The sequence below is a fragment of the Corella eumyota genome, chromosome 2 (assembly GCF_963082875.1).
Source record: "Corella eumyota chromosome 2, kaCorEumy4.1, whole genome shotgun sequence".
Taxonomy (NCBI): Eukaryota; Metazoa; Chordata; class Ascidiacea; order Phlebobranchia; family Corellidae; genus Corella; species Corella eumyota.
The window spans coordinates 6,992,328-7,016,797 of NC_137491.1; the positions used below are offsets into that span (position 1 = coordinate 6,992,328).

Consider the following 24,470-nt stretch of genomic DNA (forward strand, 5'->3'; position numbering starts at 1 on the left):
ACAATCGAATTTGTTTTTTGTTTCACGTTATAGTTCAAGTTAATAAGTTATTAAAGAAAATTAATTGTCAAACTAAACTTTGTAAAATGAGTTGTCAGCACGCTCCCCTTGCTTGCAGCAAAACTAAATCTAGCTTAATTAAAAAGTCAGAGGTAATTTTATTCCTTGTCTGCTTGCTTCTTAACTTTACTATTTACGTAAAACTTGAACAGTTAAAGCCAAAAGTATATTTGAAATATTTTTTGAAACACAAAGTTAAATATGTTGTATGTTAACAGGGTAAATGTGAAATTTGTAAGCTTTTGGGTCCTAATCTCTGGGCCTGTTTGCAGGTAAATAAACAACATTGATATTGAGAAATGTCTTAATTTACCTTTTTATATGTGTTAGCAATTACTTGTTTATTTTTATGATATTGTTGTATTAAAAAATTTAATGAAAATATGTATACCATTTAAAAATCAATTAGGAAGGATGTGACTTTGTCGGATGTGGAGAGTCAGGTCAAGACCATGGTTCGCAACATGTTGAGGTTACTTAAATATTTTTTAGCATATTTTTTTATTATGTTGTTACTGAACCTACTAAGCATTAGTTCTAAATGGGCGATAAACTAATAAAATATCTTTGATGTGATATTATTTTACATATTTTTATAAATAAACTTTTATTGTTTTTTTAGAGCGATCGCCATTATCTGTCTGTAAATTTAAAAACATTTCGGATTTGGTGTTATGCATGCAACAGGGAAATAAAAATGCCAGCCTATTTTACTCCTCAGGAAATGGTAAATAAGTAACAGAATTTTAATAATTTTTTTTTATTATGTAGTGGACCATTTAGTAATATATTGAGCAATAGTTTTTTTTTCTAAATGCCTGTTTGGTATGTGTAACAATTTAGCTCATACTTTCGAATAACATAGGTAAATTTTTACATTTGTTGGTATACATATTTTTTAATGGGCCTTTATTATTACTTTAATTTTTAAAATAACTTAACTTGTTACATATTAGAAACTTCTAAAACGAAACCAATTTAGAAATCCATCGTCTAATACAAATCAAGGTAAAGTGTTTTTTCTTTCCTACTTGAGACTTTTAATTTAATTCTATTGCATATTATTAAGCATATGTATTTATTTTATTATTTATTAAAAAAAATAAAGTGCATGATCTAAACTGTTGCTAGCACCAATTACATAAACTTACTTTGTTTACAGCAATGTCATCTGAAAATAACATTCCTCAACCACAAACCTTATCAGCGTCAAGTAAATTTTTATCAACAAGTTTTTATGGCACTAACAAACCAACACTTGGCCTTACTGGACTGAGAAATTTGGGAAATACTTGTTATATGAATGCTGCTTTACAAAGCTTATCAAACTGGTATAATTTTGTTTCAAGTATAACAATTTTTTAGTTTGAGTTCCGTTGTATTTGCATTTATGTTGAATTAGTTAAGTTGTATACAAACTGGTACCAAAACCCATTGTTGGTTATTTGCAATGAGTAATGTCTGTTGTTTGTTTATATATGTTTCTATTTACAGTCCCCAATTAGCAATGTACTTCCTTACTGTTGGAAAATATCCAGCCAGTGAAAGAAAAAATTTAATGACAAAAAGTTATTATAATGTGAGTACATCATTGAATCTATTTTTAAAATAGTTTCCAGTTTTATAAAGTGCAGGCTTTGTTTACTATTACATTTACCTATGTATCATTAATTTCTAAATTAAAATATTTTTAAGCTCACAAATGAAATGTGGAGTGACCGACAATTTGCAAGTTTTTCCCCATCTTTAGTCCACAGTACACTTAAAATAATTAACCCAATGTTTAGAGGATACCAACAACAGGTATGGATAAACAAGCTTTTTTAATTAATTATTAACCAGTTTTTTTTCTATGAATTTAAAGTAGTTATTTAACATGTGTTTGTTAGTTAAACTTAAGCCTATATACTCTGTTGTCTGTTGGTATTAACCAAGCATAGATTATTTATTTATGTTTTATATTTTTTCTTATTACATTGAAAGTTAAAAAAAGTTTTTGCTTCTGTATTTAAAGGTGTTTTTAGAATTAATTTACTATTTTATTTTCAATATTTGTCAGGACACACAAGAGTTCTTAAGATGTATTATGGACAGACTTCACGAGGAAACCAAATATTTGGTGGAGGAACAACTTTACAAAGAGGCAGGAGATGCTCCTCCAGTAAGGATGATTATTTTATGTTATTCTGTATGAAACTTTTATTTATGCAATTACTGTATAAACCATAGCCTAATTAAGTTGAGTTTTAAGTATATTAATGTAATCAACTATGTGTTTGCAATATTTCAAGATTAACTCAACACACCTAAATGTAAATCGAATTTCCTTATCACCAATATCAATAAAGTTGAACAATTCACCTGAAGACAGTTTTGAATCTTGTTCCTCACACCAAGAAATTGGTGGAAATAACCAAAACAATATTAAGTAAATAAATATTTTGTGGAGATTTTATATTATTATGTAGCATTTAAACCTTTTCTAGTAAGGAATAAAAATACTGCTTAAAATTTGTTTTTTATGTTTGTGTAATTTGAATTTATCATGAATATTTTTAATTTTACAACACCCTTTTTTAATTTTGTAGTGTCAGTGAACCAATGATACAGGAAGAACCTTTAAAATTTCCAAGGGTGAGTCATTTGAATCAAATTATTATACAATGTTATTTTTTAAATAATAAATGTTTTTTTTTTAGGAATTCGATCAATTACATGCAAGTGGTTATCCATTACTGCGAAGCAATTCAATGCCATCAATACACGAGTTACCACAACAAACTAATGAGAAAAAACAGAATTCTTTAAGAAAAAGAACTGTTTCTTCAATGCAGTTTGAATCTCCAAAACCAGGTTAAAAAATTTATTTTACGAAAATTGTTTTCGATTTATAAATAGGAAATATAAATTTAATTTTCTATGTATTTATACAAACTCTTTTGCTCTATTTGTTTAATTAAATGACACTTTTTTGTATGTGTGTTTTTTATGCCTGTATATGTTTGTTTCGCATTTAAATGCATGCACTACATTTACTTACTTAAACTATGACATTCACCTTAATAAACAATTGTAATTTTTATAGGCATGAAACCTCGGAAACTGTCATCAGATGGTAAGGAATACAGAAGTATAATATCTGATATTTTTGATGGAGCTCTTCGAAGTTCTGTTGAGTGTAAAATGTGTTCTTCCTTATCTCATACCAGAGAAACTTTTCAGGTACACAGATGTACATTTAATTTTTAGTTAATGTATATAGTTTGTGTTTTAATTGCTTATTTGTTTTAATTAAAAAAATTTAAAAATTTTTTTAACTTATTTGTTACAAAAAAACTGTATATTTTTTGGAAGCTTAGCAACCACAGCAATCCTGATAAAAGTTTGCAAAATAATTAACTAAAACAAAGTTAATATATTCAAGTTCTTTAATGTTTAGGACTTGAGTTTACCAATCCCAGGTAAAGATGATGCTGCACGACTTCATAGCTCGATTCCACCCAGCGAAAGTGATAGGTATAACACTTCTTATGTCTACAATATGTGGGAGTGGTTGAAAAGGTAAATACACCATTGTATGTTAAATTCAGATATATTTTTAATATATTGCTATACATGGAGTTTATAAAAAATAGTTTCAATGCCGTTTGTTTGTTGCATAACTTAAATTAATTATATATTTTAAAATATTGCAAAACAAATTATTTTAGTTGGTTTTGGGGCCCAGATGTGACTTTATCAGATTGTCTTTCTGCTTTTTTTTCTTCCGATGAGTTAAAGGGAGACAACATGTACAGCTGTGAGAAATGTAAAAAGTAAGTTTGGATACCATAATAAATTATATAATATATATTTTTTTAATGTAAACTTAATTCATATTGTTTTTTAAATTAGGTTAAGAAACGGAGTAAAATATTGCCGCTTGTTGAAACTTCCCGAAGTGCTGTGTATTCATTTAAAAAGATTTAGACATGAATATCTTACTTCTTATTCAACCAAAATATCATCAACTGTCACCTTTCCTTTACATGTGGGTATTCATTGTTAAATTTAATTTGTTAATGTCTATTTTGCATTTACCTGTATTGCTTACTTAAGATTAGTTTTATTCATTTAGAGTTTTAAAATATTAGCTTGTAGTTAATGAATTGAATGTAGAATTTTACAAAAATCTTTTTGACTTATAATTTTTGTAAAGGATTTATCATTGACAAGGTTTATGGCAACAGATAAGGTTTCTGAAAAAACGAATTACAATCTTTCTTCTGTGATTGTTCACCATGGTGGTGCTGGAGGTATGTAAAATGTTTTTTTTAATTAAAAAATGCCAATATTAGACATTGATATACATTTAGGATAGGCATACAAATAAATGTGAGTGTGTACTAAACATCATTTGTAATACTATCTTATCATAAGTTTTATGTTTAGCGAATATTTGCTCTTAGCCTTTTAAATTTTTTAGGTGGTCACTACACATCCTATTGTAAGAACCCAATGGATGGAAATTGGTATGAGTTTGATGATCAATATGTTACTCAAGTATCAGAATCTACTGTTTCACAAGCTGAGGCTTATGTGCTTTTCTACAGGTATAAAAATATAAAATTTTATTGCAATTGCATACCGTTATCTATGCTCAATGTCAACTTTTATTTTCAGTAAGTCCAACATAGAAATGGATCACTTTCGAGAAAAAGTTTTAAGTTTGGAGCAAGAAAAAGAACCAATGTTGATTAAGTTTTATATTGCTATTGAGTGGGTTTCAAAGTTCCTAACTTTCGCTGAACCCGGACCAATTAACAACAACTATTTCCTATGCAGCCATGGAAGTATGTGTAATATTTCAATCTATTAATAAAGTTGTGGTTTTAATTGTAAAGCAAAAAATTAACTGAGAATTTGTATTTTAGGCCTCAAGTATAAAATATGTATGATTTTTTTTATGTAAAATTTTTGTTATTTTTTATTATTTGTATTAGTATTATTTAAATACAATAACATAAATTTGTTTAGTTTTAGGGTACTTTAATTTCCTATTAAATTTTTAATATTTTTATCTAGATTGCAACCCACAAGTTTATGATGAAATCAACGAGCGAGTTTGTTGTGTTTCTGAACAAACATGGCGCATGCTGCACAAACAATTTGGTGGGGGACCTTCAGTCACAAGAATCCAACCATGTCAAACTTGTATTCTGCAGACCCGACTGCTTGAAGAAAGGCGCTTGGCTGAGAAGGAAATGTATTTAAAGGTAGGTTTGTGATTATTTAAAAAAAATTAACAGTTTTGAAACAAATATTCAAATCTTGATGTGTATCTTAATAGTTTGTTTTTGAATGTTGTTTTTTTAGTTAAGTGGTGAAGAACAAGAAAATGAATCTGAGGAAACTTATTATATAAGTATGGAGTGGTTTCGCAAGTGGCAAGACTTTATTTGCAGTAAAGAAAAATGTAAGGACAATTTACTTATGTATATAATTCATATTTGTTAAACTAAACATTCATTTTTTTATACATCTCTATTTTAATATCCAATTTAATATACTTGTCTAAGCATTATCTTAACTTTTATTACAGCTGCACCTGGTGAAATTGATAATTTTGTTATAAGTACAGTTAAAGAAGGAAAAATGGAGCTTAATAAAGGTAAAATACTAGTTTTCTGTGTATGTTGACATTTAACCAAAACAGCTTAAACACTTATTTCTTTTTAGGTTCTGATTACGGTGAAATTAATGCAAATGCTTGGAAATATTTGCATTCACAATATGGAGGTGGACCTGCTCTGCCAAACATCATTGCCATGGAAATTGATTAATTTTTTTAGTTATGTTTTTAAGTTTTTATATAAATATAATTTATTGTTAAATTTAAAATTCACTTGAAAATTGGTTGAAATAAATTTAATTACTTGAAAAACGAAAATATAGTTTCTACTTGATACTTTTATTATAGATTTAAAAAGTTAAAACAAAAAAAAGCTCTACAAACAATATATAAAAAATCAAACATTAAAAAAAAATTGACATAAATTTAAACATCTTTAAACAAAACAATAAATCTGTGTTTTATGTAATTTGGTCTGATGCAAAACATAAGTGTCTAGTCTAAATTTAGTTTTGATATTGCAAATCACCAAGAGATTAAGCAGCAAATTTATTATTTAGAATCTGTTATTTTCAAGATTTTGTTAAATGATTCTCTCTTGATTTGGTTGTTTCAAAGTTGCAGCATTTTGTTCTTGTTTAAGTGAGGTCGAAACCTCGGCAAATAATTTCTCCCACTCCCATTCACAATCCTTTTCCTCCCTGCACTCTGACTCGGGCGCCAAGTTTTTAACAAGAGCTTTTAAGTCGATTCTACCATCCAGAGTACGGAACGCAGCTCGATTCATTAACTCACGATCCAGCTCGCTAGAAATATATAAATTGAGATTATAACAAGGCCGATAAAGATTGTACCTAATTAAACCCATATGTTTAAGAGAAAGTCGCACTTGTATGAGGTCATATTTTTTGCTCTAAGTGTAGGAGCAACTGCAATTTCTTGAGTCATGTCATCGTCATTAAGGTCATCTAAGTCCGGAATCATAGCTATCTCATCATTGGAATCACTTCCGTCACTTTCCTGGAGAAACCTTGTATCAACTGGATCGTGGTTGAGTTGAGTGTCGTTTCCCCAGCCCATTTGTCTTCGTGATGGTCTAGTAGGTTTTGATTTCTCACTAGGGGGGGTTCCTGTCTCATTGTGTGGTTGGGATAATACATCAGAGCTTAAAGCTTTTTCTGAAAAATGTTTAAAATATTTTTTATAAAAAACTAAACCAGGATATTGAAACAAATTCAAAACTTTACAATAAGTTTGCTTAATTGAAAAAAACAAAAATATTTAAACGATCCCAATTGCGCAAAAGACCAGTGGTCATTCTCTTAGTCTGTGTTTTTATATTTAATTAACACTTGTTATATTTACCTGGTTCTTTTTTTGCCCGTCTTCCCTTTTTTACTCTCGATTTTGAGGCGTTAGAATCAAAGCCAAGTTCGTCGTCCATTTTATTATAGTCTAATAACAAATTTGTTAAATCGATGCTTTAACAGCGTTTTGTGAAATTAAACTGCACTAACAACTTTAAACTTTGTTGTCAAACATTGCTACTGACAGCAAATTTTAACGAAAGTATGCCGGCACTTGAGGGCAGAATTTTCTTAGGAATATAATTTGATAAAAATGAATTTTGTAGTTATCATGAAAAAAAGTCTAGAGCAGTGACTTTTTTTATTAATTTCAAAATGTTATTATCTTTTTACTAAGAAAATTCACTTTTTGCAGAGAGAGGTCTAATTAAGTATTTGTTCCTTGGTTTGTTTGATCATATACACGATGATTGTGTTAACCGCAGAAGTCACGTGACCCTACATCATAAATGTACGATCAGCTGACCAATACATAATACATTAAGTAGCAGGAAAATAAGGAAATGAAGCTTAAAAAAAGTTATTACAAAATTGGCATGTAAACTATAAACAGATAGAAAACGTTTAATGCATAACATTTTTAAAAACAAAGAAATATGATGTGTTGTATAAATTCTGAAATGCAGGGCTACACTGTCAAACTGCCACTAGACAGCTGGACTTACAGACTTACTGCTACGTCCAGCTGTCTAGGATGACTTAGTTGTAATTACGGAAATTGTGACTTTTCAACATTTAAAAAAAAATTTACCTAGATTTGTGAGTAACGTGATCTAAGATCTAAAATTAAAATGAGTTATTTTTCTCTTGGAGGCGGAGGTCCTGGAGGACACAGTGATGAAGATGGTGATTTTCTTGGCAACTCTAGTGTTCCTAAGTAAGTAATAAAAAAATTTAAATATAATTAATTTTTATTTTTACTTTTACCATTAGTACAAGGGATGTTATATATAAGTATGGGCATTTTGCTTGATTTAATTGTATTATGATTAATGTTTTTTAGCTCGTCAAAATTGTCTTCTCTGTTTGGTTTAAACCAGAAAATAACCAATGCACCAGACAGCAACCAATCTCTTCAATATAATGCACCACGTCCACCCGGTTCCTCACCTGGTAATATTTTATTTTTAAATTTTTTATATTATGACTGCATAGACGGGGTGTTATGTTAGTTTTTTAGGTGCAGAAAATAAAACGAAATGACTTTATATTTTTAAAAAATTTAATTTTTTTAGCACCAACTAGAAAGAAGCAGGCTAAAAATTCATCTGGAGTTTTATTTGTTACTGTAGTTACTGCTTATAAACTGTAAGTAAAATTTTATTGTTTTTTTTTGCAATAAAATATTTAGGTCAGATATGAATAACAATCAAGTGTTTGGATAATAAGATATTATTAAATAATTGTGATTACACAGGGTATTTAATATTTGATATGCTATAAGATATCAATTTATTATTCAGTTACATATCTAACCAGTTAAATTCTTTTTTTCTGTTGAATTTTTTGTTTTAGCTGTAATCTATTTCATTTTTGAGTTTTTTGTTTTTTTTATGTAGTGTAAATAACGAAAACAAGTTACAAGGAAAATTAGGAGCAGCTATTTTAAAGAACACAGAAACAAAAGATGTAAATATATATAAGTTATTTTTTAATAATGTTATAATATGAAATATATAATGTTGTATCTCATAAGATCTTAATGATTGTGGATATTGGTACCAATGTTACAAAGCCGGTTTAGAGTTAATTATTAATCTTATATCAACAAGTAAATCAATGAAAAATCACAAGTTAAACCCAACCAGTTTTAGTTTAATAATACATTTACAAAAGACTTTCAACTTAGAATTTACTTTTTTATTTTTTTTTTTTATAAAATTTCTGACTTCTTACTGTTTTCACCTCTAGTTTAAGATTTTGATGTATGTGACAAAACAACAACCAGTTACAACTTGCCAAATTACTCCAGCTTTCAACATCGCAGTAAGTTTAAAGTGTTACTCTTTTGTAAGTTTTAATTTCTGTTTACTATTTTTAATTAATTTAAAAAAAGAAATACCTATCTAAACTGTTTTTTATTTTTACCATATTTATTGTAATATTGTTCTAGATTCAAGCTAATAATTATGCAAGCTTTTATGATGACAAGCAACAAAGTTGGACAGTGTTGTTTGATTCAATAGCAAATATTCAACTCTTTGCTAAAAATGTAAGTTTTTGCAACATTAGTTAAAAAAATATTTATACTGTGAGCATTTAAACATATTAAAAAAAATAAACATTGGGTTCGGTTACTTTTCCATGCTTGATATGGTGTTGATACATTTTGATTATTAAACATTTATTTAGTTCTTTTGTTGCCATAGGTTGGCTGTCGTAAAATTTTTCACCTTTAAAGTGTTAGCTTTATGCAAGCTATCAGTGATAACTTATACTTGCTTTCATTTTTTAGATTGCTCTTGCCAAATATTTCAGCAGTAAGTCTACTCCATCGAGCAGCATAACTCAAGATCTAAACCCAAATTCAAACCAGTCTAATGGTGTAGAAACAGGGGATTCCCTCGAGGTAAAATACACAGGGTGGTTAGTTGGTGAAGATTGTTCCCTGGGTGAAGTTTTTGATTCCAACGTGAACAAAGATAAAACTTTTAGGTTCAAATCTGGAAAGGGAAAAGTCATCAAGGTATAAAAATTAGGATTTTTGCATTTTTTTAGGTTTTTTATTTTTACTTGCAGTTTTTTATTGCAAAATTGTTTATTTTTATAAATAATTTGGTAGATTAACTTTGTTGATTTAATATGCTTGTTGTAAATTTAAAAATTTTTAAATAAAATGGAATTTTTTTTCAAAATTTTGCATTAGCTAGGCTATTCTTAAAATATACATTAAAAAAAAATGTCAGGGATGGGAAAGTGGAATGATGGGGATGGTTGTTGGGGGTAAAAGATTTCTTGTGATCCCTCCTCAACTTGCTTATGGGGAGAAATCCGTGGGAAACAAAATTCCACCAAATTCCATTCTGGCTTTCGAGGTGGATTTGTTAAGGGTAAGTCTTATTTTTTAAACATTTTTTTTTTAGCTTTTTTGTCCTTTAAAAGTTTTTTTATTAATTTTTTATTACAATAATTGAATTATATTTATAATTTTAAGTTTCAGAATTTACACACAATTTTTTTTTTTTTTTTTTTTTTTTTTTAATTTTTTGATTATAATTATAAAACTGCATTTTATTTAAATTTTTAAACACTTATAAATTGTTATAAATTAATATAAATTGTTATCAAAAAAGTTTTTTCACTAGGTAAAACAAAGTAAAGAAAATATTTCAGTGAAAAGTTCAAGTTCTGTTGAGTCCATTCCACAAGCAACCGGCATTGAGCAAATTACTCAACCTGATAATGGTTTGTATTAATTTTTTCAAATAATTTGTTAATAAATAGCAAAGCAGAATTTAATTGATACTTCTTCAGTCTTATATTAAACAATGTAAGTATATTAAAAAAGAAAAAATTCTATATTTGAAAAAAAAAAATTCAAGAAAAAATTCTATACCATAGGTCTAAGTCGTTCCTATCTGATTATCTTGTGTAATGTAGTATTTAATAAAATATATTACGCTTCCTTTTATTAATAATAAGTTTGTTTAGTAAATGGGCCACCAAATATACAAGAAAAACCAAATTTTCTTCAGCCAAATAACATTGACATGTAAGTGTTAATTTGTTTTTAAAAATGTCATGTGAAAACTATTGTAGTGAAGAATTTAGTTGTAATGAGACAATATTTTTTTGTATTTATTTTTCTGTAAGCTATATAGAATTTGATTTCAATGTTATTTTGTATGTTTTTTGCAGAGAACAAAGTGTAAAAGTTAGAACGAATTCCATAAATCAACAACTTTCGGGTGTAAGTAACATCTTAATAACAATTCTATTAACTGGAATAAAAGTTTTTGTAAACAATTGCTCATTGGTAATGAAATGTACTAAAATGTATTTGATTTTTTTAATTTCAGACTCCACCTAATATTGGGGATGGCAAAGGCAATTTGGTATCAAGGATGGCAAAAATGGGTCATTCTATGTTTCCTGCCCCCAGTGTGCCTCAACAAAACATGCAAGTTCACAATGTTCCACCTAATACCCCCCAAGCAGCCAACCCACCTCCTAATAATCAACAAGTAGCCCCATCATCCCAAAACCCTGTGCAAATTAACCAAGAAGTAAGTTGAAATATTGCGTAAATAATTTAAGACATCTCAAACATCTTTTATATGGTTATTAGGTACCAATTCAACAACCAGTTCAACACCAGATACTAACCAATCAATCACCACTAATAAATCAACAAATGCCAGTTAATCAGCATATTAACCAGCAAACCCCAGTTAATCAACCAGTGTCATATAACCAGCAAGTAAACCAACAAACACCAATAAACCAGCCACCAACATCTTATAACCAACAGCAACAATATGCCAATATGTCACCATCACCAAACTCAATGGTGTTTGGTTCTGGTTACAACCAACAAACATCAACAAATCCGTATGGCCAGCAACAAATTTCTCAGCAACCAATGTCCCAATATCAACCATTACACCAACAACAAATGGTGAGTAGATTTTATTTATTAAAATTTTTAATATAAATTACCCATTTTCTGGTTGGTTGCAAATATTAAATAGTTTTAATTAATACTTAGGGTTATGGTAGCGAACAATATCAACAATCAACAAGTAATCCTTACAATTCACTTCATCAAATCCCTCAATATCCCAATATGCCAGGATATGGTTAGTATTTTTGTTGAATAGTTTTGATTTTATTTACTAAAATGTTTAAACAAAGTTATTTTATAATGAATATTATTTTCAGTGTATAAGAATTGTAAAATTATATATTTTTATTAGAGTCTTCTTTCTTACCTATACTTGTGTCAGAATCCAAACAACAAAATTCACAACTTAAAACTTTGCAAGAGAAAGTTGACAAGGTAGAATTAGAGTTGATTAAGTCATTATTCATCATTTAAATACATTCATTTAAATGACTTTGAATTCTTTATTTTAAGGTTTCTGATTCTGTTGAGTACATGAAAAAAAATTCTGAAGCAAATCAGTTAAACCCTAATCAACACATGGACACTACCATTGTTATTCACAATATTCAACGTATTGTTCAGGTACATAGTTAATAGCGCAAAAAATATGATAAAATAAAATATATGTGTAAGATTGTTTTGTAATATTATCAGTTGTGAAATTTTTTAAAATTTTTTGAATTAAATTTGTGTAGGAGAATGAAAAACTAAAACAGCAAGTTTTAGATAAAAGTAAACAAATTGAAAATCAAAATGACAAAATTGGTGAATTACTACAACAGAATCAAAAGTAATGACAAGTTACTGTAATGTTTATTATACAGTTTTAAAAAAATATATGTATTGTTTTTTGTTTTTACATAATTAAAAAGAATTGAAAAATTCTAAAACTGTTTGGCTTTTTTATTCGAACATTTACATTTATTTTTAACTGAAATTTTATTTAGTGAAACTTAATTTTTAACAGACATGTAGAGAAAAGTAATTTGATTTTGGAGCAAAGGAATGATTCTTACAAAGAGTCATTTGATCAAAGTAGAGCCAGAAACTTGGTTCTTGAAGATCAAATAAAAGAAATAACTCAACGACTAAAGTAAATTAATTATATTTCTGTTTTGAATAAATTCTTTTTTAGGCCCTTTTTTGCAATTTTTTAAAACTTTTTAGCCGTTTGTTGTTAAATTAATCTAATTTTTATTACTTTAGTGAAAGTGGTTCCAAGGTCACAGAGTTAAACTTAGAAGTGGAAGACCTAAACAGAAGAGAACAAGAATTTAAACAAAAATTCAAAGGAATTTATTTGACTGAGAAGGAAAAAACTTCACAAGCTGAGGAAACAATTAATGGTTTGTTTTATTGAAAATATTTTTTATTGGTGTCGTTATTTAGCTGTGTAAGCTGTTACTATTAAATATTTTTGTGATTTGTTGGTGTTATAGAATTAGAAGAAAAACTAAAAGAAAATGAACAAAAACTGAAAGCTTCCCTTAAAAATGAAACTTTGCTTAAATCAGAAAAACAAGATCTTGAACTGAAATTGAAAGAATTTGAAATTACTAAAAATCAACTGACAGAGGTAATAAATTGCAACTTTTGTTAATTTATATTAAAAAATAGCCAAATAAATATTTATTTGCAAGTTGGCAATATGTTTATTGTTGGTCTAAAATTAGATTTTGTTTATTTTAGGAACATTCTGACAATATCTCTAGCTTAATAGAAGAGAAAAATCAACTTGAAAGTATGATTACTCAACTTAAACAAACTCATTTAAGTGAAATTGAAAATATTAAGAGTGGAGATCAAGAAAAGGAAAATCAAAAAGTTTGTTTAAATTTTATTGAATTAATCAATATAAATTAAGAAAATGACTTTTCAAGTTAAAATAAATTTATTTTTAAATGCTTTAATATTACTAGCTTACCTCACTCAAGGAAGAATTTCTTAAGTTAAAATCTGAGTTTGATTCTGAGTCAGAATCGAGGAGAGAAGCTGAAGAGAAAATCACAGCAATGCAAACCAGGGTAAAATTTTTCTTTGATATTCGTGAAATTTAATTTATAACACTATTCGATATTTTTTTTACATTTAAATTAAGTTTGCCCAAGTACGAAGCTTATTTGAGGAACAAAAGTTGAAGTTGGAGTCAGCCATAGAAGATTTAGAAGAAACAACCCCATATAAAGAAGCTGTAAGTTTAATGTTAAGGCTTTTACTTTCAGGTTTATTTTGCATTTTTATATAATCTCTATTAAGTTTTTTAACTTCCTATAACATTTTTTTTACATAACAATATATGGCAAACCAGTTATTTATTTATATAAGTTTTATATTTATCTTGTAAAATTTATATATTTTTTTTAAATTTAATTTTTAAATTTAACCTAGACAAGATTTAACGTAATATTTATGTCACAAACTTTTGTTACAGTAATAATTATTTTGTATCTATTTATATTAAAAAATTTTTTTTATATACACACCAGTATGAGAAACTTCGAATGCAGGCTACAGTTATGAAAAAGAAATATGAGGAGAAGATAAACGAGTTACAAGAAAGTCTTGAAAATCAAGACAAAAATAATTCTGATTCTACCGGGGTTATTGACGAGGTTATATTTAACTTTTTTATTTTATTTTTAAACTGTGTTAGCAAAAATCTCTTTAATGAATTTTTTTAAATTTATTTACAATTAAATTTATTTCAGGTAAAGAAATTAATGAATGTTATATTTCAACGTGTTAAATCACAACTTGAATTAGATGAACAATATGATGGATCTTATGTTTTAAGATTGCTAATGGCAATTATTAAGGTAAAATTTAATACTTACTATAAAACTTTTATAAAACCTCAAAAAATAAAAATTTGTAAAATTTTTAGAAAACTACCATTGAGTTGTTGAGTCGAAAAGAAAATGAAAATGAGAGTGAAGAAGGCAACAAAGAAAAAGGGAAGAGTGAAGAGATTGTTGGAAACAGTGAAACTGTTGATGGTAAATATTACAGTTTTTTGTATATAAATAACTTTTAAATGTGTGTTACAAAAGTTCAATTATTTTAATATATCATGTGCTAAGTAAAACAAAAAAGTAAAGTTAAATTTTTTTTTATAAGAAAACAAACAAAGAAATAAAGAAGGGGATGATAATGATGACAAGGAAGAAGTTGAAGTGAGAGAAGTTCTGATACCTGAAAAAGAAGAAGGCAAAACAGAAGAAGTTGATGTGAAACAAAATATAAAAACAGAAGAAGGTGATGTTAATCGACAAAATAAAAATGATTTCGAAGAACAAAAAAATACTGAGGTGACTGCAGATCAAGAAGAAGTCAATGAAAAAACAGAAGAAATTCAGTCTGGAGAAATTTCGCAACAATTGGAAGAAATTAATAAAAGCAACTCTTCAATTTCTGTAGAAGAAAGACAAACTGGAAATACAAACACAGTTGCTAAGAACAACACAGAAGAAAATAAAGCGATATCAGATGAAACTGAAAATAGTAACATTAGCAAAAATTCATTAAAAGAAAATGCTGACAATACAAATTCCCAAGAAAGTGAAAATGCTGAAATTTCTGAAAATGACGAAAAATTAAAAAATGATGGTGACCTTCAAAACACTGCTGAAACCGATAACGAGATCGGTTTAAAATTGCAAGAAAACAAAAGTGAACTGGATTTAGATACAACAGTAACTGAAAATGTTGTGGAAGATGTTGCGGAAGATGTTAAGGAAAATGAACAATCCACTGTTAATAAAACATCCACTGAACAAATTACTGGTAATATTTTAGGATTTATAAATTTTGTATATGTAAAAAAAATACATTTATTTTACGATTTTGTATTTTTTTTAAATTGCAGTTGAGACTCAAGCTAAAAATATTGAAGTCGAAACATCACCTGATGACGACGTCACTCAAGCTGTTAGTGATGTAACACAACCACCTAATGATGCCACTGTTCCTGCTAATGATGTAAAGAAGGAAGCTAACGCTACAACGTAATAATTATATATTACGACAAATAAATCAAATAGATATGCCCTAAAATAAATATTTGTCAATAATTTTAAATCTATTTTGTAGTGAGCAAGCCCAAAGTCTTTCCTTAAATGACGTCATAGCAGAACAATTAAACAAGGCTGAGTTTAAGAAAACTACTTCAAGTGTTTCTAAATCTAGTTCCAGGTCGAGTTCGATTTTGAGTGACAGCAGACAACCTCCTCCTTTGTTTGATGACGAATCTGACGACAGCGACCTTGATTGGTTTAACAAATAAAGTTGAAATCTGATTGATTTATATTTTGTGTTAAATTATCAGCCTAATTTTATAAAACTGTAGTACTTTTTCCTTCGTTTGCTTACTACTTTTATATGCAGTTTTAACAAACTAACGGCATTAATTGGCTTTGATTAAAGATTTAAAATTCAGGGATAAGTGGTTTTATTTTTTTAATAATTTGTTTGCAATACTTCTGTTATTAAATTAGCCTGTTAGAATTTGTGTACTTACTTAGCCTAATTATTGCCAGATTTATAGCATATTGTATACATTCATATTCCCTATATTCTCTGTCGATTTCTAATCTGCTTCCTTAAATATTTCTAGTGCCATAATGACGTCATCGCGACGTCATCTCCGTATGATTATTGTGATGTAACAAGTGCTAGTTTTAATTTCGTGCAATAAATTTTATTCATTTTGCCAAAGATTTTAGTTTTTTTAATAAAATAGTTTTAAAAAGATAAAGTTTCAATTAAAAATTAAAACTACATTGAAAGCTTCACTGATGCTGCTCGTCACCGTTTTTGAATTAAATTTGGACTCTAAGCTCAAATTTTATTCTTTTCTTTTTCCTATTTTTAATGAAACATATACTCATCACAATAGTCGCATGCCTTGCGTACGTATTAAGCATATGATAAATAATGTGAATCATCTATAGCAGTGACGCCATAGCTGTTGCATTCGTGTAATCGGGAGGCGTCTATATTACACCAGAATGGCGTACATAAGTCATTTTTAAAATCAAAAGTGGATTTTATATTACTTGTAAAGTATATAGCTTATTACTTGTAAAGTATATAGCTTAACTTTTTGCGTGTGAGATCTTGTTCAAAGGACTACGTTTTTTGTGTTATTCTAATTACTAAGTAAAGGAGAGTAATATTTTGCGTTTTTAACCGCGTAGTTAAGATATAAATAAGTTATGTAGGCGTTTCAAGGATGTAATGCGCGCCAACAGTTTGCTTTATGCTAGGGTTACTACTTAAATAAACATCTTAATAGTAAAGTTTATATATTTTTTAATTTTTTAAAGATTAAGGATAAGTTTAATTTCAAGGATGAATAATGAAACAATACCCGCAAACTTAACAGCAGAAATGGCGGTGCTGCCCAGTATATTAGATGCAATTAAGGTTTTATATGTCGGTGTCTCTATCTCAATAGTTTCCATTGCGATTGCTTTTATAACGTATACAAGCAGCAGGTAAGGTTAAATTTTATATAAATACTCTTTATAAATTAACTTTTTTTGCATTTTATCTTTATGTTTCGCGTATAGGCTATAGTTTGCCATTTATTTTAACTTTACTAAAGTTTCAATAGCACGGTATAAAAGTTAAGATATAATTTTATCAAACCTTTGCTTATTTATTGTTAAAATTACTGAATCATAATGGATAAGTTGTGATTTCTTTGTCATGGTATTTTTAAAGGTTTAAATTAATGTGTTATAAAGGTAAATAGGATATAACAAGTAATAGATCAAGTATGATTAATTATAATGTCGTCACGAACTAAAGTATAGTATATGTTACTTAATCTAAGAATATTGCATTTAAATATAACGCCATTCTTTTTTTACCATCAGGATATAATTAATTTTGCCTGTTTTTTATTATTAGATTTTTACGTGTTAAACGGCCACACATTATAACCATCAATCTATGTTTATCACTTCTTATATTTTACATCGGATATGTTATGTCAATTTCCAATTTTGCCATGCTTGTTAATGCTGGCGAATTTAGGTGTAATGCCGAGGAATACTTTATTGAACCTTCCACGCTTTGTAAAGCAAGTTGGTATTTGTTTCTTTTAAAATAGGCTATTTATTTCTTTGTTTTTCTTTGTAAATTACGTTTGTTAAGAAATACCGTTATCTTTTTTTTGTTTAAGGTGCATTTTTAATATTCTCCGGTTGGTTCTTTATATTATCATGGTTGCTTATCCATTGGCTTTACTTATGCTTTACTATCCAGAAAAGGGTGTCACCTTATATTTCAAACTTTCTTATTAAGTCTTGTGTTCCGGCGTATGGTTAGTAAAACCTTTTTGTTATTTAGGAGTATTTAAAAAAACGAAAATTTTATTAGTTTATCTTAAATTCAAATTAATTTTAGGAACAAGTTTATTACTTACAGTGATATTTGCCATGGTGGAAGGTTTAACGGAAGAGGTTTTTATTGATCCAGAGCAGTAAGTTTAACTTTTTATGTTAATTAACAAATTTAAATAGTATATACTTCTTTATATTTTATATGCCTTATTAGATACGTTAAAATATTAACTTATATGCAAGTTACCAATATTTTAAATTATATACTGGCTTTTATTACAGATGTACATACACATCCAATGCTCGTTCGATTGATGCAATCTTTATATTATTTAGTTTTGCTTGGTTTGCCTTGATATTTGGTTGTATAATTTACTCAATACTTCGCCTTACTTGTTATAAGGACAAAGCGATTGTTCAATCAAAAATAAGGGTATACATAATTTAAAATTATTTCTATAAATCTATCTTGGTTTCAATAAAATTATTTTTAAATGTGGTTTTGATACATCTTTTTTCAACAAAATTAACATGTTCTCTTTTGACAGAAAACAAAAAAGGCATTAATAAGATTGGCAGCTTTAACACTGGTTGTTGTTTTATGTCAAATACCCCATTTTGTTTTGTGGCATATTCATGATAACCGCGTAAGTTTAGCTTCGAATAACATTTCAAATTGATGCCAAAAACTGATTGAAAAAATACAAAATATTAATTTTAGTGTGAAGCTGAGTATATCGCCCATCTTGAAGTGGCTGATGGTGTAATGACAGGACTGCAGGGGATTTTGATTGTAGTTTGTCTTATTTTTCGCTCCGAGGAAATTCGACTTTATCTGCACGCCGTTTTCTCAGTTAGTTTATTTTTAATTTTAAATAAAACTTTATAGAAGTAACGCTTTAAACTTTTGTTTGTTGCTAAACTTAATTTAATGTTCACATACATTCAGGGCAAAGTTAGCGATCGAACTCTTAGTATAAAAGCATCAACCCAAGCAAGTATACGCCGTCTTGCAAAACCTTCAACTCATTCTCCAAACGTATCGACATTGGACGACAGTCATATCGACCGCTCATTGGCTAAGATAGAACCACGTGACAGTGAATGTTTTGAATTGACGGTCGAAGATGAAGTATTTCTATCTTCGCCGAAACAAAAGAAGATCTCTTCCGAAACTACATTACAGGTTGGTGACTACTAACGTTTAACCTCATCATATAATTTTTGTTCATACAAATTTAGAAATAAGCGCGCGTGGTTTTACAATTGCTTTAGCTTGGCAATTTATTACTTTAGTTAATCAAAAAATAATTCTTTAAGGATGAAAGAAGAGATACTTCGGGTAGTAATACCTCGTCCAAACTAACGATGAGCATTCGTAGAAAGGTTTTAAATGCTTCTTTTAGAAAATCAAATAAATCAAGTGTTGGGAGCACGTCATCAATGAATCAAAGCCCAACCAAATCCCCTTCACCATTACAACAATACACCAACACATTAACTCTTAACCGGTAAGCTTCAATAAAGAGATTTATTTGATATCTGCCATATGAGGTTTTAGGTAATTTTTTGTAAGGTTCGTTTGTTAAAACAAATGGAACAAGTGAAACACAATTGTGTGAAACCTTGAAAGATGCCCAATAGCTTATAAAATATTATGTTCTAGGTTTAACTTTCGTGATTCAAGGATCTCAATGGCAGGTGAACATGAACGTAAAACTTCGTTTTAAACTTGGAAGAGTTTAAGCAATATGGCTTGCAAGATTATTAAAGAAAACATTGTCTTTAAATAAACAAATAAAAAACCAACATGTGGAATCAAAAATGATAAAAAATGTTTCTTTACAAAACAAATTTAAATATATAAATAATTGTTTATTGGAAAAAAAATAAAACAATTTACTTAAAGTTTCATATAAAGTAAAGTTATTACAATTTTATTAAAAATGTGCAAAATTTCAAAACCTGAAATTAATTAATTTAATTTTACCCCAATGTCGTAACTATAGATTTATTTGATAAATAAAATACGGTTCGGAATCATATAATCATTTTAATATAAATCTTTATAATTAAATAAATATTAACTTAAGAATATTAATTAAATTAATAAACCAAATGTTTTTCAAATATTAAATTATCATCTAATAAAACGCTTAATTTTGAGTTTTGAAATTTAGCAGAAATTTGGTAAATGTGTCATAACTTTATTAAATATTAATATTTTTTAATAATTATATATGTTATAGACAATAACCTATTTTTCATACTTAAGTTTTGGGTTTATTTTGTGTATTGCGAGGCACGGCGTCGCTACATCCTGCGCAGTGCGGCGCTGTGACTTTTAATTTCTAAGCGGCTTTACGCCTGATTATTTCTTTATTACTTGTCAGTGGTTCTAGACCGCGACTGGACATACGGTTTTAAGCGTGAAATCCTTAGGATTTTCACTTGGGAAATTTTTGTTCTTTGTTTAAATCGCTTCTTTTCCTTTTTTTTCCTTGTTTTATTTTTGTCTTTAAATTGGCTTGTTTTATGATTAATACTTTTATATTGTAGTTATGTCTAACCGCGAAGCTTTAACGCTTTATGTGATACCAGTAGCTTATGTTAGTGTTATGTGTAGTCGCTCACTGTATGTGTTTAGTTGCGCAATTTACAAGTAGTTTATGTTAGCTTATCTTAATTTGCATAGTTTATTTTACTATTTAGTTTTTTATACTAACATCTATTTTCTATTTGAATAAGGTTATAGATACACTCTTTAAAAATCGTTATCAAACGTGATCAATCGTAATTAAACGTTATCTAATTGTTATTTGTCGTGAACCTCAACGTAACTTGAATCGTGATTAGAAGATTAGCATAATAAAGTAGCTTGTGATCTGTTCTATATTCTTTTCTTGTGCCAAAGATTCAGCATCCATTAGATATTCTCATTAACGCATTTTAAGTCTATCTTGCTTTTACCTCTAAAAGTAGCCTTATTCAATTGGCAATCACTAAGGACTGCATACGTAGAGTTGAGTTAGGCTTAGTCAATAATTGTTACTAAACGGTTAAGCAAGTTTAACTCTTATACTCTACAATATATAAATACGTTATTTAAGTCAATGCGTTTTAATTGGTATAACTGAAATTCGATTTAAAAATTTTGATTTTTTGAAACAAAATTTTGACCAATGTTGAATGGTACCGATTTAAAATTTTTTATTTTTTGAAAAACACAAAAATAAATATCTTTTACTTTTGTTCTAGTAAATATTTTTGCCAATTTCTTTATATAGTAGATTAGTTAGACATTATGATATTAAAAAGACTTTTAAATATTATGGAACAAAGGTTATTTTCTTTCAATATTAGGACTAGTAAGGATAAAAACTAGATTTATTTGTTAAATAAAATATGGTTCAAAATTATTTGATTATTTTTAACATAAATTTTTATAAATAAAAAAAGATATGCACAAACATTAACTAAGAATATTACAAATCTTTGATTTTTAATAAACAAACAAGCATTTATATATATAATACAAACTAAAACTAATATTTAACCCAGTTTTAAGTTGGTGATATTAGGATATAAATTATAGTAAATTTTAAATTCTTAAAATTGATTTTTATTAAATAAACAAGCATTTAAATATGATAAATAAACGAAAATTATTTTTCTAATATGTTTTTTAATTACTTATATTATAAAATACATCATACCAAATTTTTAATGCCTAATGTCGAACTTTAATTTTTAATGAACAAACCAGCATTTAAATATAAAAAACAAACAAGAATTATTTTTTAATTTATTTTCGAATTATAAATATTATAAGATAAAACCGACCAAAATTTAAAAACCTAATAACAATCTTTAAATTTAAATAAACAAACACCTATTAATTAGTAATTAGTAATAAAAAATAAAAATTTTAATTCATTTTTGAGTTAGTAATATCATAATATACAATTGAAAAAGATTAAAAAAATTAATAACAACCTTTAAATTTTAATAAACAAACACTTATTAATTAGTAATTAGTGATAATTAAATTTCGTAAATAGGAGGTTTGCGATTCGTTGGGATAATAACAAACATACTAAAAATTTAGACATTTTAGTTTTAAAGAACAAAAGTTATCGTCTTTCAAAATTCTGACTAAAAAGAATAAAAACAATAACTAGATTTATTTGATAAATAAAATATGGTTCGAAATCGTTTGATTCTTTTTTATAAATATAATTTATTTAGTAGGTTTATTAATTAAATTATAAATTTAAATATGAACTTTTTTATATTTAAACCTAATTTTAACAAACGAACACGCATTCATTGATATTGTAATAGAAAAGTAAACTAAATTTAAAAGCAAAATACCGATTTTAATTTTTTAGTAATTAAACAAGTATTAAAATATAATAATAACAAAACAATTAAAAAAAAAAATTTTACGCATTTTTGACTTATCCTTTAACATTTTACTTAAATTTTCAACCAATATTTTTTACTTTAATTGACAGCGAAAAGGACGATTTTTGACGGCGACCAGAACGCTATTAAATTATTCAAGCGTTAAACTCACACTGATTCGTTATTTTATAAAAAAAAACTAAAATAATGATTAAACGATATTTAGCTAAAGTTAAATCTTCATTTTAAACAGCAACATATAAAATAATAATACCTACAACATATTAAAATTTCAGAAAATTTAATCTTTAAATTTTAATAATAAAATATATTAATTAGTAATTAGTGACATTTAAATGTCGTTAATAGGAGGTTTGCGATTCGTTGGGATAATAACAAACATACTAAAAATTTAGAACTTTTACTTTTAAAGAACAAAAGTTATCGTCTTTCAAAATTCGTCAAATAAGAATAAAAACAATAATAATAATAAATATAATGACAATAACAATATGTTTCGAAATCTAAGATTTCGAACCATAACTAGATTTATTTGATAAATAAAATATGGTTCGAAATTATTTGATTATGTTTAGCATAAATTTTTATAAATAAAAAAATATGCTTACACCGTAACTAAGAATTTTACATATCTTTGATTTTTAATAAACAAACAAGCATTTATATATATTATACAAATAAAATTAATTTTTTAACCCAGTTCTATGTTGTTAATATCAAGATATACATTTTACTAAATTTTAAATTCCCAAAATTGATTTTTGATTTTTAATAAACAAACAAGCATTTAAATAAAATAAACAAACAAAAATTATTTTTTAAACATGTATTTTAATTACTAATATCATAAAATACATTATATTAAATTTTAAATGCTTAATATCAAACTTTTATTTTTAATAAACAAACAAGAATTTAAATATAATAAACAAACAAAAATTAAATTTTTAATCCATTTTCGAGTTATTAATATTATGATATATAACTGACCAAAATTTGAAAACTAAATAACGATCTCTAAATTGTAATAAACAAACACCTATTAATTACTAATTAATAATATTTAAATTATCAAAATAGGAGGATTGAAACACAATATGATAATAAACAACATACTAAAATTTTAAAAATTAATATACACAAAATCAAAAGTTATTCGATTTCAAAATTCGGATTAGTAAGAATAAAAATAAAAATAAATATACGGACAATAACAATATGTTTCGAAATCTAAGATTTCGAACCATAATAAACACACTGACAATAACAACATGTTTCGAAATCTAAAATTTCGAACCATAATAACTAGATTTATCTGATAAATAAAATATGGTTCGAAATTATTTGATTATGTTTAGCATAAATTTTTATTAATAAAAAAAAGATGCATACACCTTAACTAAGAATGATACATATTTTTGATTTTTAATGAACAAACAAGCATTTAAATATATTATACTAATAAAATTAATTTTTCAACCCAGTTTTATGTTGTTAATATCAGGATATACATTATACTAAATTTTAAATTCCTGAAATTGATTTTTGAGGTAATTTTTATTTACGTGATATTTTTGGCCAATGATATTGCATACAAATTTAAAAAAAAAAAAAAACATTTTAAATCAAAGAATAATTGTTGTGTTAGAACCGCAAAGGTCCAGTTACCGTGTTTACAAAATATTTTTCAAAAATATTAATATTCATAAAAGTTATGAAACTTTTATTAAAAGTTTATGAAATCTCAAAACCTAAAATTTTGTATTTTATTAGACGAACATTGGCCTAACTAATATCAAGATAAAACATTTCACAAAATTTTCAGTGAAACAAAAGTTTGAGGTAATTTTTATTTTGGATTTAATTAGATCACGTGATATTTTTGGCCAATGATATTGCATACAAATTTTTTTTTTAAAATAACAAATTTTAAATCGAAAAATAATTGTTGTGTTAGAACCGCACAGGTCCAATTACCATGTTTACAAAATATTTTTCGAAAAAATTAATATTTATAAAAGTTTTGAAATTTTTATTAAAAATTTATGAAA

General features: G+C 26.8%; 4 protein-coding genes across 4 annotated transcripts; 3 read left to right on the forward strand and 1 right to left on the reverse strand.

Annotated features, from left to right (window-relative positions):
* Positions 1 to 28: 28 nt before the first annotated feature.
* LOC145744059 (ubiquitin carboxyl-terminal hydrolase 20-like) lies at positions 29 to 5,983 on the forward strand. Its single transcript, XM_082562154.1, has 23 exons — positions 29 to 152; positions 279 to 332; positions 470 to 532; positions 683 to 787; positions 1,017 to 1,068; positions 1,223 to 1,391; positions 1,555 to 1,639; positions 1,756 to 1,863; positions 2,120 to 2,221; positions 2,352 to 2,488; positions 2,649 to 2,694; positions 2,760 to 2,913; positions 3,146 to 3,282; positions 3,500 to 3,621; positions 3,771 to 3,875; positions 3,955 to 4,090; positions 4,259 to 4,355; positions 4,526 to 4,652; positions 4,723 to 4,892; positions 5,125 to 5,315; positions 5,416 to 5,515; positions 5,642 to 5,710; positions 5,779 to 5,983. The coding sequence occupies exons 1-23, from the start codon at positions 87 to 89 to the stop codon at positions 5,880 to 5,882; spliced, it is 2,499 nt and encodes an 832-aa protein (XP_082418280.1). The 5' UTR covers positions 29 to 86; the 3' UTR covers positions 5,883 to 5,983.
* On the reverse strand, positions 5,967 to 7,222 carry LOC145744060 (intraflagellar transport protein 43 homolog A-like). Its single transcript, XM_082562155.1, has 3 exons — positions 7,037 to 7,222; positions 6,561 to 6,849; positions 5,967 to 6,477 (listed from the first exon to the last, which is right to left on the reverse strand). Exons 1-3 carry the CDS (start codon positions 7,113 to 7,115, stop codon positions 6,255 to 6,257), a joined length of 591 nt encoding a protein of 196 aa, XP_082418281.1. The 5' UTR covers positions 7,116 to 7,222; the 3' UTR covers positions 5,967 to 6,254.
* Positions 7,223 to 7,791: 569 nt separating this feature from the next.
* Positions 7,792 to 16,351, forward strand: LOC145744058 (uncharacterized). Its single transcript, XM_082562153.1, has 29 exons — positions 7,792 to 7,915; positions 8,042 to 8,151; positions 8,274 to 8,346; positions 8,598 to 8,667; positions 8,950 to 9,024; positions 9,152 to 9,250; positions 9,494 to 9,724; positions 9,945 to 10,088; positions 10,344 to 10,443; positions 10,690 to 10,750; positions 10,897 to 10,948; positions 11,058 to 11,264; positions 11,327 to 11,656; positions 11,747 to 11,837; positions 11,955 to 12,037; positions 12,116 to 12,226; positions 12,340 to 12,434; positions 12,612 to 12,737; positions 12,851 to 12,990; positions 13,084 to 13,220; positions 13,334 to 13,468; positions 13,564 to 13,668; positions 13,743 to 13,835; positions 14,131 to 14,256; positions 14,353 to 14,460; positions 14,529 to 14,640; positions 14,762 to 15,427; positions 15,510 to 15,648; positions 15,734 to 16,351. Exons 1-29 carry the CDS (start codon positions 7,830 to 7,832, stop codon positions 15,924 to 15,926), a joined length of 4,098 nt encoding a protein of 1,365 aa, XP_082418279.1. The 5' UTR covers positions 7,792 to 7,829; the 3' UTR covers positions 15,927 to 16,351.
* Positions 16,352 to 16,971: 620 nt separating this feature from the next.
* On the forward strand, positions 16,972 to 20,018 carry LOC145743324 (uncharacterized). The gene is made up of 10 exons (XM_082561259.1): positions 16,972 to 17,139; positions 17,558 to 17,733; positions 17,832 to 17,972; positions 18,056 to 18,131; positions 18,274 to 18,424; positions 18,540 to 18,638; positions 18,713 to 18,844; positions 18,941 to 19,177; positions 19,312 to 19,502; positions 19,658 to 20,018. The coding sequence occupies exons 1-10, from the start codon at positions 16,994 to 16,996 to the stop codon at positions 19,719 to 19,721; spliced, it is 1,413 nt and encodes a 470-aa protein (XP_082417385.1). The 5' UTR covers positions 16,972 to 16,993; the 3' UTR covers positions 19,722 to 20,018.
* Positions 20,019 to 24,470: the final 4,452 nt, after the last annotated feature.

Excerpts from the sequence above, each read along its gene's own strand:
- LOC145744059 (XM_082562154.1), top strand. The coding sequence starts at position 87 with ATGAGTTGTCAGCACGCTCCCCTTGCTTGCAGCAAAACTAAATCTAGC. Across the intron at positions 1,392-1,554 it reads TTACAAAGCTTATCAAACTG|TCCCCAATTAGCAATGTACT; the intron begins GTATAATTTTGT and ends TTCTATTTACAG. Across the intron at positions 2,914-3,145 it reads GTTTGAATCTCCAAAACCAG|GCATGAAACCTCGGAAACTG; the intron begins GTTAAAAAATTT and ends TAATTTTTATAG.
- LOC145744060 (XM_082562155.1), bottom strand. The coding sequence starts at position 7,115 with ATGGACGACGAACTTGGCTTTGATTCTAACGCCTCAAAATCGAGAGTA. Across the intron at positions 6,850-7,036 it reads ACGGGCAAAAAAAGAACCAG|AAAAAGCTTTAAGCTCTGAT; the intron begins GTAAATATAACA and ends AACATTTTTCAG. Across the intron at positions 6,478-6,560 it reads AAAAATATGACCTCATACAA|CGAGCTGGATCGTGAGTTAA; the intron begins GTGCGACTTTCT and ends ATATATTTCTAG.
- LOC145744058 (XM_082562153.1), top strand. The coding sequence starts at position 7,830 with ATGAGTTATTTTTCTCTTGGAGGCGGAGGTCCTGGAGGACACAGTGAT. Across the intron at positions 9,251-9,493 it reads TTCAACTCTTTGCTAAAAAT|ATTGCTCTTGCCAAATATTT; the intron begins GTAAGTTTTTGC and ends TTCATTTTTTAG. Across the intron at positions 10,949-11,057 it reads TAAATCAACAACTTTCGGGT|ACTCCACCTAATATTGGGGA; the intron begins GTAAGTAACATC and ends TTTTAATTTCAG.
- LOC145743324 (XM_082561259.1), top strand. The coding sequence starts at position 16,994 with ATGAATAATGAAACAATACCCGCAAACTTAACAGCAGAAATGGCGGTG. Across the intron at positions 19,178-19,311 it reads CTTCCGAAACTACATTACAG|GATGAAAGAAGAGATACTTC; the intron begins GTTGGTGACTAC and ends TAATTCTTTAAG. Across the intron at positions 19,503-19,657 it reads AACACATTAACTCTTAACCG|GTTTAACTTTCGTGATTCAA; the intron begins GTAAGCTTCAAT and ends ATTATGTTCTAG.